This window comes from Salmo trutta, chromosome 13, assembly GCF_901001165.1.
Source record: "Salmo trutta chromosome 13, fSalTru1.1, whole genome shotgun sequence".
NCBI lineage: Eukaryota > Metazoa > Chordata > Actinopteri > Salmoniformes > Salmonidae > Salmo > Salmo trutta.
The window spans coordinates 65335841-65349911 of NC_042969.1; the positions used below are offsets into that span (position 1 = coordinate 65335841).

Consider the following 14071-nt stretch of genomic DNA (forward strand, 5'->3'; position numbering starts at 1 on the left):
AACGCCACGTTGCACCACAGACTGTCCAAGAGTTGGCGGATGCTTTAGTCCAGGTCTGGGAGGAGATCCCTCAGGAGACCATCCGCCACCTCATCAGGAGCATGCCCAGGCGTTGTAGGGAGGTCATACAGGCACGTGGAGGCCACACACACTACTGAGCCTCATTTTGACTTGTTTTAAGGAAATTACATCAAAGTTGGATCAGCCTGTAGTGTGGTTTTCCACTTTAATTTTGAGTGTGACTCCAAATCCAGACCTCCATGGGTTGATAAATTGGATTTCCATTGATTATTTTTGTGTGATTTTGTTGTCAGCACATTCAACTATGTAAAGAAAAAAGTATTTAATAAGATTATTTCTTTCATTGAGATCTAGGATGTGTTGTTTAAGTGTTCCCTTTATTTTTTTGAGCAGTATATTTCCAGAGGGCAGCAGCTCAAAACATTGGGCAAGATTGTGTGTGGGGTCATCATAGAGGGCCTCAAGCCCCCTGCACTGCAGCCCACAGAGATTGGACCCAAGGTTCACAGTCCAGCCTGAGAATAACCTTGTTAGCCACTGAGAGCCCCCCACACCAGGCTAGGAACCAGAAAATCATCACACTCTCTGTATGACAGGTGTAGTAGTTGGAGAGTATCCGGCTGTTGACATTCAGTTGTCTCAGTCTGCGCAGGAGGTACAGTTGTTGCTGGAATTTGTTGATGTTTTGTCATTAAGAGTGTGCTGTCCATGATGGTTCTCAGGTACTTAAAACTCCCCACTCTCTCTACCTGTTCACCACTCAGGACTCACTGGCTCACTGGGTCTGCCTTCCTCCATAAATCAATGAGCAGTTATTTTGTTTTGTTGATGTTGAGTGTGAGGTAGTTGTTATTACTCCAGTCATGAACCCTGTTTAATTCTGTTTGGAAACTAGGGACCTTTCCTTTTCTCTCCCCCCTCTCAGGAGAGTCATGGGGGGCTTGTTAAGATCAGTAACCATTCTGTCATTACCAAACACATCTGGCTCATTCAGTTTCTGTAAAGGTTCTGTACATAAACTTGCAGAGCTTACTATTGAAGAAAAGCATGTTTGTGGACAACCGTGTTTGAGTGTGACGCCTTCACCTGGACTGGAAAGGTAGAGTGTGAATGTCAGGACTGTCACCGGCCCCAGTATGACCAGGTGGTGTCTCCAGTGAGACCAGAGCACTGCTCAGTCGCTGATGTTTCTTTTGTCTCTGTATCTTCTCCATCTGTTTTCTTGTAGTCTTTACTTTCAATGTGCATCTCTGGGCATGACTTGGTTCCATGATCTTCTAAGCAGAGAAAACAGGAAATGTGGATTTTGGATGTGGTGTGGAAATGTTTGGTCAGGTTAGCTTGTGAGCTGATGTTTCTGGCATCTTTGTTTCCTTTATGTATTTCTTGATCCCTTTCCTTGTCTCATTTCCTTGGTTTCTCCAATACCTTGATTTTTGCTGCTGTGGCTGCAATTTTGGTTTCCAATGCCAACTTATTTTTTTCTAGCTAGCAATTCATCTTGCTCCTTTCCCAGTGCATTTTTTTCCTTTATGTTAGTGGCACATGCCACGAGAGATGTGCGTTCAGCTTCAGCTTGAGGTTTTAGGTCAGAGATAGAAGTAGCAGATGACCTTCTACTGGTAAAACTCCTTCTGCTTGACTAAGTCAAGCTAGGCAGATACCACTTGGAATGACCATCATGCTCCTTGTTCTCCTCACACAGTAGTTGATGTATTGATGATGCTTTGTCAGTTTTGCCGTCCTATCTTTCAGATACATATTTGCGATTCAGTTTCAATGATGCAATTTCAAAGTTTAAGTTTGCACACAAACAATGTGCATAAAAAATTTAGCAAACTGTTTCCACATTTCAACTTCATGAACAACCTGTTGGCAATCATGACTTGAGTTAAAGTTTCACCTTATGCAGAGCTTGTCCATCCCATAGAATTAGGAATTAAAATGGACATGAACTTTCCTTTGACGGTCCAAATGTCAGCCATGTTGGTCAGGGAGTTGGTCTACCATGGTTTGTCAATGCTGTTATAAGATAGTGTAAAACAATGAATGTGAAGAATTTATCTGCACTGTATGTGTGTTCGCTAGCTAGCCAGACAGTTTTAGAGAAATGATTCCATAATTTTTTCTAATAAACTGCCAACATTCCATTCAAACAATGCAGTCAATCCACAGCCATACACTGGCTCCAATCAGTTGATGATAGGAATTAGACAAGTTGTAAATGCTGTTGCATTTACAACTTGTCTAATTCCTATCATCAACTGAATTGTATCCTAACAGTACTGATATTGTATCCTAACAGCACTCACAGCTTTCCAAGAAAACAAAATCTGAGACATTTATGGTCTGTTTACATATATTTTAGAGGCTATTTATACAGAAAATGTGTATAATACCTGTATAAACTGTATTTGTAATTATATGACAATATTTTAGGTTGACTATAATTCCATTACACAATTTCTGATACATCACATGCCTTACTTGTATTTTCCTGCATAGGTAAAAGCAGGAAACGCCTCACCTATGCCTTTACTGCCATTCATTCCAAATATACTGGTTTTCGATTTCTCCCTGACCGAGATGGCTGCCATTTTCGCCCCATTATTGGGCTTTGAGGGTGTATGGCATATGCCCCTCTAGTAATTTAATAGGATCTCTATGGTCCTTCTATTCATTTTGCGCATTAAAAGCGCCCAAGATCTTCTCCATATTTCTACAAACAAACTTCCACTTCACTTTAGTGTTTCCAATAGCAATTCAGAGCGATATAATGTCTATTATTTCACAGTTCGCGTGAATCCATAGAAAGCAATCTGTTCCACAACGATCAACAGACAGCAGTCTTCCAACATTCAATTTTCACATGATCCGACAGACTGACATGAAGACACATTCCACAGCACTCCTAGCACAATCCACTCCACAACCAATTCCACCATGTCCACAATTCAAAGTTCCAATATGCAATATTGTACATTCAAAATGAAGCCACAATATTCACTGCATGATTCAACAAGGTTCCAATATGCAACTCATTCAGTATTTCCACTACTTCACGGCAATTCCATAGTTCAGCAATTCGACAATATGCGATGCATTCAAATATTATGCATTAAACCACTTAATGGCAATTTCACAAAGTTCTAAGTATCTTTGCATCATTCAATAGGCTATTGCGCACGAAGCCTCTCTTCACAGCAATTCCATTTTTCAATATTCCACAGTTTCAATATGCAATGTGTTAAATAGGCTGGGCCTCTCTCACCGTATTCCAAGCACATTGCATTCCAATGTTCCAGTTCTATTTTCCTCCAATGCAGTCCTAACATTAGCAGGGGAATATTTTTATTCACTTCAATCGAAACAGAGCGTTGCATTGCCCAATTCCATTTGATACCGTACCGGTGTCAAGACAGTTTTTTACTAATGCAGTGGCGGTTCCAAAAATGTAAAAAGCCACTTCTATAGACGCCAAAATACATGTTGGTTGCATACGCGTTTCCATTGAGACGTGAGAGTAGGTCTAACTGTTGCAGTTAAATTATATGTATTACTCACAAATTAATTTTTCATAATTTGTCACACAGATTTCAGGTTGGTAACTGGTCAAAAAAACTTTGTAATCCAGATGAGGTTCAACAGGTTCCAAGTGATATGTGTGGCGAAAATGTAAAATCCCAAAAGGTAAAAAAAAAAAGATAAAGTACCAGGTAAATAAAATCCGAATGAAACGGTAGAAAACTGGGTTGTAATCATTAGTCCAAACAGTTGCGTTTTGCAACAAAAACTAGAGTTTCTATTGGATACATTCAGGTAGGTTCCTCCTTGTTTCGTTGCGTTTGCTTCCGTTTAAGAAACGTTTTCCAACAGAATCAGCATAATGGATATGCCCATGTTGCTCTACATGGCATCTTCCAGTTCCTATCAGGCTTCAAATACCTGTCCTAATTAGCTCAACTGATGCCTTCTTTACTCATAACCCTTTATGTTGTTCTAAAAGGTGAACCAACAGCAGGCCCCTAGGTGTCATAAAAAAATATATAATATATAATAAGACAGTTACCATAATAGGTTTCTATACAATTATATGCTAATGATATATATGGGACTAAGCCTAAGCCCCACCCACATACAGTTTTGTTTAAAATAGTAGCCCAGGGCTAAGTTAGAACCCATGACAAAATGTGAGTTCTAATTCTAATTCTATGGTTAGAGCCTCTTGTCACTTGGTATTATCATGTCTTTGGTGAAAGTGTTGGTAACTATGGTGATATGATTTTCTTACTGTTGTTGTTATTCTCAGGGCTTTGTGCCAAAGCCTCCATGTGGCCCCAGACAGTGCTGCAAGGCAAAGGCAGGGAGGGAGTTGAGGGGGACAGCTGAGGCAACCAAGGTTAGAGGGCAGAGGACTGCTGGAGTCTGCTCAGCGCTACCCCCTCTGTCAGCCAACACTAGTTACAGTGAGTACTGGTCAGGAATTCCAGTCTTCCAAATGGTTACATTTTGAAAGAGAACAATCCGACTCATAAGTATTTTACTGGTTTGTGACCCACTGACACCGCCCCGGACAGACGGAATAAGGCAGAACAAGAGTTAACACACACAGGGAACTTAATTCCCACACAGGAAAAATATGAACATGGGGATGTACATGGGGATAGTCTGATTGGCTGAAGCCACGAGCTGGAGGTGGTGATATCTCTCACACAAGGGGGGGAGCTAGACTACATGGGGCCAGCCAGACATAAACAAACAACACACACGCTGAAAATGAGTCCCACAGCGCCCTTGGCAGGGGATTCTTTAACACATTTTGTTGGTAGAATTCTTAAAGATTCTATCCTGTATGGATCCACCATTCACATCTCTTTTCTTCTCTTTATGTAGACGTTCTTCCACCTATCAAACGCATCGCTTCAGTAACAGTCACAACGCTAAAGACTACCGGTGGGTGACACAGTAGATAGATCAACATTCTTTCCTATGGGATAGCCTGATTTGCTGGTATTTTTATGAATATGACCATGTTCTGCTTCAGAGCCACCAGGCCACCACCTGACACCTGAGGGTGGGGAAAGGGGCTATTCCTCTTCGTCCCAGGGTAACCCAGTGAGCCTAGAGAAGAATGATGTCACCTCTCTCATGGCTATGTCACGTCCATTGTCCGGAGAGGACATAATCCCAGTAGCTGAATACCTGACGTTACACCCGTGAGTCCTGCTCTTGCTATGAACCATTTATTGTCCAATAGAAGAAATAGAATCCTTGTGTTTTTGTGGTCAGTCTACTAACCAAGGAATTGTATTGTTTGTGTATTCCAGTCAGCAGAGGTTGATTAAGAAAGTGCTTAGAAAAAGGGTAAATATATTTTTTCCTTGTACACTGTCTATCATCTTGCCAAAACATATTTTAACATCCAACTACTTAGAAAGGATGTAATTTGCGTTTTTTTCACCTCCCTACAACAGGACCACCAGGAGGCAGTAGGAGCCATCTGCCAGGTCCTGATTACGAGGGTGCAAGACATCCTCCAGAAGACCTGCTATAACCCTAAAAATGCCAGGGACATCATCCAGAAAGGCAGGCTATATTTATAAGCTGTTTCACATATTACATGTCCCAATTCTGGACTGTAATACCAAGCTGTAACTTTTGGAGACGTAGGCCAGATTTGGGCCATAATACATTTACTGTCTGAGAAGATACTCCATAGTGCTGAGCATAAACAAAGAACATTTTAGCTTCAAAACAGTTTTAAGTGTGACTATGTTTTCTTAGGATTGGATTCTGGGGCGAGAGCCAAGGTTCCTGAGGTCACCAATGAGGAGGGCTGTGTAGGGAGTCCCACTCTGGTGGTAGACCAACCATCATGTCAGTTGGAGAGGATCTTCAGCCACTCCCTACTAGCTGGGCCCTCCACCTCAGCCAAGGTGGCATTGGGAGCCCCTGCCTATAAGGTGGAGGAGGTGAGAATTGCGTTTCCATATGGCCCAGAGGCCAGGCAGGACTTGCTGGAGAAGACTCCCTCCATCCTGCAGGGTGATATCCTGGCTAAGGAGCACATTCAGCCACGCAGCCCACAGGGCGACTGTAATCAACTTAGATGAAATGGAGGAAAACTCTAAACCTAAGAATTTACAGAGAACAAAGCTCAAGTCTCACTAACTTGATTATTAACTATAAAATGTTGTTAATGTGCAGTAATGTCTCTTGCCCTGTTGTGGGACAATTAGGATCATTATAAGCACTCATGTACTGTAGCTTCATATGGATTGATTATAAATGATTTCCTCTACTCAAGACTGAGACCCGTTTGACCTCCCAGGCGCTCCAGTGTACTCCCTCCCCAGACCCTGGACTCAGTGAACTGAAACTTTCAGCTGGGGTTCCAGATGTGGTGTGTGAGAGGCAGCGGCCCACAAAGAACAACCCCCTGCACCCCCAACCCCCTGAACCTCTAACCTTCATGCTTCTTCTAATCTCCATGGGATAATCCCACGTCCATTTAGATTGGTTCTTTGGTTAAAAGGACAGTGCTGTCAGGGATATGCTTATGATATATATGGGACTAAGCCTAAGCCCCACACACATACAGTTTTGTTTGAAATAGTAGCCCAGGGCTAAGTTAGAACCCATGACAAAATGTGAGTTCTAATTCTAATTCTATGGTTAGAGCCTCTTGTCACTTGGTATTATCATGTCTTTGGTGAAAGTGTTGGTAACTATGGTGATATGGTTTTCTTACTGTTGTTGTTATTCTCAGGGCTTTGTGCCAAAGCCTCCATGTGGCCCCAGACCGAGCTGCAAGGCAAAGGCAGGGAGGGAGTTGAGGGGGACAGCTGAGGCAGCCAAGGTTAGAGGGCAGAGGACTGCTGGAGTCTGCTCAGCGCTACCCCCTCTGTCAGCCAACACTAGTTACAGTGAGTACTGGTCAGGAATTCCAGTCTTCCAAATGGTTACATTTTGAAAGAGAACAATCCGACTCATAAGTATTTTACTGGTTTGTGACCCACTGACACCGCCCCGGGCAGACGGAATAAGGCAGAACAAGAGTTAACACACACAGGGAACTTAATTCCCACACAGGAAAAATATGAACATGGGGATGTACATGGGGATAGTCTGATTGGCTGAAGCCACGAGCTGGAGGTGGTGATATCTCTCACACAAGGGGGGGAGCTAGACTACATGGGGCCAGCCAGACATAAACAAACAACACACACGCTGAAAATGAGTCCCACAGTGCCCTTGGCAGGGGATTCTTTAACACATTTTGTTGGTAGAATTCTTAAAGATTCTATCCTGTATGGATCCACCATTCACATCTCTTTTCTTCTCTTTATGTAGACGTTCTTCCACCTATCAAACGCATCGCTTCAGTAACAGTCACAACGCTAAAGACTACCGGTGGGTGACACAGTAGATAGATCAACATTCTTTCCTATGGGATAGCCTGATTTGCTGGTATTTTTATGAATATGACCATGTTCTGCTTCAGAGCCACCAGGCCACCACCTGACACCTGAGGGTGGGGAAAGGGGCTATTCCTCTTCGTCCCAGGGTAACCCAGTGAGCCTAGAGAAGAATGATGTCACCTCTCTCATGGCTATGTCACGTCCATTGTCCGGAGAGGACATAATCCCAGTAGCTGAATACCTGACGTTACACCCGTGAGTCCTGCTCTTGCTATGAACCATTTATTGTCCAATAGAAGAAATAGAATCCTTGTGTTTTTGTGGTCAGTCTACTAACCAAGGAATTGTATTGTTTGTGTATTCCAGTCAGCAGAGGTTGATTAAGAAAGTGCTTAGAAAAAGGGTAAATATATTTTTTCCTTGTACACTGTCATCTTGACAAAACATATTTTGATATCAAACTACTTAGAAAGGATGTCACTTATGTTGTTGCTTTACGTTTCTCTTCCTAAGAACATGACCATAGACGACCTACAGGAACGGTCAGTGAAGGCTATTGACTGGGTGGTCATTGTAGTCAATGAGGTGGTTCTCCCGGCCATAGCCTTGTACCAGACGTCCATAGATGACGTCTGCATTGGGCAAGATGAACGACCTCTCTCATCAGTGTCCCTTGGGGAATCTGATACCTCTAGTAACACCAGCCCTACCCAGGGAAGTGCAGATAAGGATATTGTATGTTTCACTCCTAGGTTCAGGAGGGGAAGCCCAGGGTTGCCTCCCCCCTCCTCCCAAGGGTCAGGTAAAAAACAGGTCAGAGGGGTTCTTAGGATAATCGCTAAAAAGTTCCACCTGCTGCTGAAGCTTAACTTGGAGCCTAGGTGTAGGCTTATGGGCCGGCATCTCCCAACACTCCCCTCAGACATGGAGGATGAGCTCCAGAATAGGGCATCTATGACTGTGGCTGTGATTCTGCACAATGTCCAGCTCTTCATGGAGAGTGATGAAGCTGGACCATCCTCCCCTGGGGCTTTGTCCCTTCAAGGCCTTTACACCTCTGTCACTGATTACTTGGTATCCAGAATGTCCATGATGTCCTCCATGATGTTCTGGAGCGCATGTAAGAAAGCCAAGGAGAAGCTCCATGTTCTAACTTCAGGGGGTGACTGCAGAATTTCTGGAGCATCAAGTTTCAACATATCAGAGTTGGCAGTCAACGTTTGTCAGGAGATAAAGGATGCAGCAAGCAAGGATCTTTCCTTCTCTGGTGCTGTAAATAGCTTCCCAGAGGAGAGAATGGCAACCAGGAAGATGGGAGGTCTCATATTTGAGAGAGTTGAAGTCCCTGATGCTCTTCCAAGCTTCACGCCATCTCAAGGATGGACAGAGCAGGGATGGATGGTTGAGCACATTGGCTCAGCCATAAGTGAGGACACCTTGGACAACATCACAAGCACTCCGTTGTTCCAGAACATGGACTACAGCCCGGCTACCACGCCCTCAGAGGGAAGGGCCTCAACCCTGCACACTCTACAGGACACCATAACTCAGACAGTCATGGACCATGCCCTCTTCACATCTGGATTGGTGAGCCAAAGGGAGTTCCTCTCCAAAGAGAAGGAACTGGAGCTGGTCAGGGTGGTCATTGGAATTTTCATTGACCAGAGTGGTGCCCTTCACTGGGATAAGACCTGCATCGCTGCTGAGTCGTTGGTTGACAAAGTGATAGTGGCCTGTAACATTGTCATGGTTATCCTAAGAAATTACTATACAGCCCACGACACAATTATTAAAGAGGATGAGGGCATGCAGGAGCTCCTGGACCCCAACATCGATGGCTACCCCCTGCTGGTACAGTGCCTGAGCCACACCTTAGTGGGAGATGTGGCCTGCGAGCTGGAGGTCATGAGGGCTCAGCCTCAGGTCAGCCCAATCTCGTCCACTATTATTGAAGCAGAGCTGGGGAGGGCTAAGGGAAGGGACTCCCATGAAGCCTTCAGTGAGGAGTCCCCCCCTATCATCAGGTGCAGCAGCCCTGCTAAGAAAATGGACGATACACAGCCTCCCATCAGTCCCATTTTAGGCAGGTCTGAGCTTGACAGTAACAGCAGTGGCAGAAGAAGCCAGAACTTAGACAGAGATGCAGGCGTTACAGCCGATAACATCTTTGATGTCATTGTCAGGCTGGTCTATGCTGACAGTATCAGTGCAGATGATTGCGGGTTGTACAATCCTGCAGCTACGTCCCTGGGACAGATCCTGTCCTCAAGTAGGCTTTGTAACAGGATCTTCCGGGGTAAGATCTATTTATTTTCTAAAGAGATGATCTGCCGGGTGTACCAGTTGCTCCTGGACACCAAGATGGGCCGGGTGCCAGCATGCCGAAAAAGCAGGTCGGAGCCTGTTCTCAAAGAAATGGCGGCCAACCCCAGGCTCTCCAAAAAGTTCTTCACGGACCTGACCTATTTTATCATAGAGCGGGCAATGAAGGATCTGGTGGAAAACTTATTGGGCCTGCCACACACCCCACCAGAAGAAGCACTATGGTTGAATGACAACTTGGCAACCTCATCCAGTGATGAGTCACTGCATAGCGACAACACCTTGTCGTGTGGGGTGTGGGGCTCTCTGGTGAGGGAGAGCTCTCTGGACATGCACTCCTCCAGCTCTTTAAACCAGGACCACTGGGAGGCAGTAGGGGCCATCTGCCAGGTCCTGAGCACCAGGGTGGAAGACAACCCTAAAAAAGTCAGGGACATCATCCAGAAAGGTAAGCTACATTTATAAGCTGTTTCACATATTACATGTCCCAATTCTGGACTGTAATACCAAGTTGTAACTTTGGAGACGTAGGCCAGATTTGCTGTCTGGGCATATACTTCATAGTGCTAAATATAAACAAATACCTTTTTAGCTTCAAACCCTGTTTTCTTAGGATTGGATTCTGGGGCTAAGGCCAAGGTCCCTGAAGTCACCAATGAGGAGTGCTGTGTAGGGAGTCCCACTCCAGTGGTGGACCAACCCTCACATCAGCTGGAGAGGATCTTCAGCCACTCCGTACTGTCTGGGCCCTCCAGCTCAGCCAAGGCAGCATTGGGAGCCCCTGCCCAAAAGGTGGAGGAAGTGAGAATTGCTTCTCCATATAGCCGGGAGGCCAGGCAGGACTTGCTGGAGAAAGCTCCCTCCATCCTGCAGGAAGAGAGCCTGGCTAAGGAGGACATTCAGCCACGCTTGGCCCACGGGGTGACTTTTATCAACTCAGAGACCCTCAGAGACATTGTGCAGGGGATCATGGGTCACCTGACATTCATGGAATCACTCCCAGCTGGGAGTGTGAAGGCTCCTTTCCAGCTCCAGTCGATGCTCTTCGACAACATACGGCATGTTCTGAAGTATATGGCCGGCATTGTCGTTGTATTCAGCCAACAGGAGAGCATTCAGTTTAGGGGTGATGATGCAGTGGCCGCCATTGTGGAGGCTTCTGCTGATAGACTATCACTAGAAACAGAGGCAAACAGTGCCCAAATGCACAAAAGTTGTGAGATTGCCATTCAATGCATGGCTGAGACCATCGCATGCAGCATTTGTGATCACGCTGAGCTCTGGAAGTGGGAGGCCAGGAGCTCTGGAAGTGGGAGTGACAGCACTGTCTCTGAGGAGCTCCTAGACAACAGGGAAGCCCTGGAGGCTCCAGCAGAGACGGCTGAAGACGACACTGGCTCAGAGAAGACCAGTGTCAGATCAGAGATTTTTGAAGACGATGCTTGCTCAGAGAAAACCAGTGTCAGATCAGAGGTCTTTAAAGACTATGGTGGTTTGGAGACAGACCACCACATGGCCGACCAGTCACTGGAGACCAACCAGTGTCTACTCAGGGCTGTACAGAGTGCCTTCTCACAGGTAAGGAGAGAGTCAGATACCTGAACCAAGAATCAGTAGGTCATTTAGTTATTGGGAGTGTTTGATTGTGATGCATTGACTCCTATCTGTTTCTTGCTGCTTTCATTCTCAAACCAAGAAGGTGAATGAAGAGGCGGTGGAGACAGGACCCGAGACAACAGGAAAGGGGAAAAACGAAAAGAAGGTGAAGGGCTTTATTTGACTCTTATTTTCTTGGGGAATATTAAGGCCACATGTAATGTAACAGGCGAGTGTCATTTACATTGTTTGGTTTGTTTTATTCACAGAAATCCTCTAAGAACAAAGGAGAAATAGAGGGAAAGAAACCATGTAACAGCAGAGTGGCTCCCCTTGGTTCTGATGGTAAGAGTTGTAATATTGTTTTCTGTCAAAGTATCCATCTGTGTTCAAAATGAGGCTATTTCCCTAAATAAATACTATTGTAATGTAGTGATTAGGTCATGTGATGTCTCCTGTTCTCTGTAGTCTGTTCAGGTGCAGTGGCTGCAGATGAGAAAAGGAAGAAACCATCTCTCCTCCAGCGCATCTTCAATACCTTTGCTAGGATCTTTTGCTTCTCCCGCAAGAAAAATAGTGGATTATTTCCCTCTAATGGAGTGAGAGCTGTGCCTGCACAACTTTTTAAGGCATCACCTCAACTCCTGTTACCAGTCCCTCTGCTTACAGTCCTACAATAAAACATGTTTTTGCATTTATCTTGTGTTGTTTTTAGCTCCTTATCTAAAGATGAGTGATGATATCACAGCCTTATCAACTGTTCATTTAAGTGTAGTTCAACTCTTTCACTATTCCCGTGGTAATGAAACAACACATTTCAACACTGTAAAACAACTCATTTCACAGCATCTTTCCAGTTTGTGATAATAACATATATTATTTTTGTTATCCTTGTTTATGTAATTTGAGTGGAAATCAATACTTGTGTTGTGTTGCTGAGAGCATGTGAAGGCAAACTGTGAATGACAGGTAGAGTGGATGTTGGTGTTACATCAGGGAAAGAAACATCGGCTCAGCTAACAGATAGAACACAGCCTCAGCCCCAGGCCCTGTTGCCGTGCCAACCCCATCCAGTACTGATACAGAGGGGGCTATGTATAAAACCTGGCTGCGCCAATGTAAATATAGGTTAGGGGAGAGTGGGGTAAGTTGAGCCAAAGGGTCAGTTGAGCCACCCCTAGATGAGCTGTGGGGGCTATAGTCTAAATGTTTGCCAATGGCCACCATACCCCATACAAATGGTTACATTTTGTCCGTTTTATTTATAATATGCAAAGTATTTTTGCAATGCATCACGTATATGAACTCAAGATTTATATTGTTTCAGAGCAGACATCATCATTCCCTGTGTATACAAATATAAAACAAGCAGGGGTCTAGCCCCCTTGAGGTTCTTGAGAGAGCAGCCAAGGAAGTGAGAGAGGGAAAGAAGTCCATTCAAGCAGCAGCAAGGGATGAAAAATAGACTGAAGAGATACATTGCCAAAACAAAAAACATGTACCTGTGCATAAGAGCACTATAGAGTAGCAGAGGCACACAATGTCTCATCTCATGACATGGAGTCTGAGCTTGCTAAATACACTGCTCAAAAAAATAAAGGGAACACTAAAATAACATCCTAGATCTGAATGAATGAAATAATCTTATTAAATACTTTTTTCTTTACATAGTTGAATGTGCTGACAACAAAATCACACAAAAATAATCAATGGAAATCCGATTTATCAACCCATGGAGGTCTGGATTTGGAGTCACACTCAAAATTAAAGTGGAAAACCACACTACAGGCTGATCCAACTTTGATGTAATTTCCTTAAAACAAGTCAAAATGAGGCTCAGTAGTGTGTGTGGCCTCCACGTGCCTGTATGACCTCCCTACAACGCCTGGGCATGCTCCTGATGAGGTGGCGGATGGTCTCCTGAGGGATCTCCTCCCAGACCTGGACTAAAGCATCCGCCAACTCTTGGACAGTCTGTGGTGCAACGTGGCGTTGGTGGATGGAGCGAGACATGATGTCCCAGATGTGCTCAATTGGATTGAGGTCTGGGAAACGGGCGGGCCAGTCCATAGCATCAATGCCTTCCTCTTGCAGGAACTGCTGACACACTCCAGCCACATGAGGTCTAGCATTGTCTTGCATTAGGAGGAACCCAGGGCCAACCGCACCAGAATATGGTCTCACAAGGGGTCTGAGGATCTCATCTCGGTACCTAATGGCAGTCAGGCTACCTCTGGTGAGCACATGGAGGGCTGTGCGGCCCCCCAAAGAAATGCCACCCCACACCATGACTGACCCACCGCCAAACCGGTCATGCTGGAGGATGTTGCAGGCAGCAGAACGTTCTCCACGGCGTCTCCAGACTCTGTCACATCTGTCACATGTGCTCAGTGTGAACCTGCTTTCATCTGTGAAGAGCACAGGGCGCCAGTGGCGAATTTGCCAATCTTGGTGTTCTCTGGCAAATGCCAAACGTCCTGCACGGTGTTGGGCTGTAAGCACAACCCCCACCTGTGGATGTCGGGCCCTCATACCACCCTCATGGAGTTTGTTTCTGACCGTTTGAGCAGACACATGCACATTTGTGGCCTGCTGGAGGTCATTTTGCAGGGCTCTGGCAGTGCTCCTCCTGCTCCTCCTTGCACAAAGGCGGCGGTAGCAGTCCTGCTGCTGGGTTGTTGCCCTCCTACAGCCTCCTCCACGTCTCCTGA

At 45.1% G+C, this 14071-nt stretch overlaps 1 protein-coding gene across 9 annotated transcripts in view; it reads left to right on the plus strand.

Annotated features, from left to right (window-relative positions):
- Positions 1 to 12058, plus strand: part of LOC115206338 (uncharacterized) — a 38964-nt gene extending 26906 nt beyond the window's left edge. For 6 of the 9 annotated variants that reach the window (XM_029773160.1, XM_029773158.1, XM_029773163.1 and 3 more), the window contains 16 exons: positions 4331 to 4487; positions 4915 to 4974; positions 5066 to 5237; positions 5349 to 5385; positions 5496 to 5607; positions 5806 to 5993; positions 6353 to 6424; positions 6791 to 6947; positions 7375 to 7434; positions 7526 to 7697; positions 7809 to 7845; positions 7956 to 10212; positions 10378 to 11342; positions 11461 to 11526; positions 11630 to 11705; positions 11829 to 12058. In XM_029773160.1, coding sequence (XP_029629020.1) covers positions 4331 to 4487; positions 4915 to 4974; positions 5066 to 5237; positions 5349 to 5385; positions 5496 to 5607; positions 5806 to 5993; positions 6353 to 6424; positions 6791 to 6947; positions 7375 to 7434; positions 7526 to 7697; positions 7809 to 7845; positions 7956 to 10212; positions 10378 to 11342; positions 11461 to 11526; positions 11630 to 11705; positions 11829 to 12040 — 4800 coding nt within the window. In that variant the 3' untranslated portion in view covers positions 12041 to 12058. The remainder of the gene's footprint in view (positions 1 to 4330; positions 4488 to 4914; positions 4975 to 5065; positions 5238 to 5348; positions 5386 to 5495; positions 5608 to 5805; positions 5994 to 6352; positions 6425 to 6790; positions 6948 to 7374; positions 7435 to 7525; positions 7698 to 7808; positions 7846 to 7955; positions 10213 to 10377; positions 11343 to 11460; positions 11527 to 11629; positions 11706 to 11828) is intronic. The other 3 variants (XM_029773164.1, XM_029773165.1, XM_029773166.1) reach the window with 3 other exon arrangements.
- The last annotated feature ends 2013 nt before the right edge of the window (positions 12059 to 14071 follow it).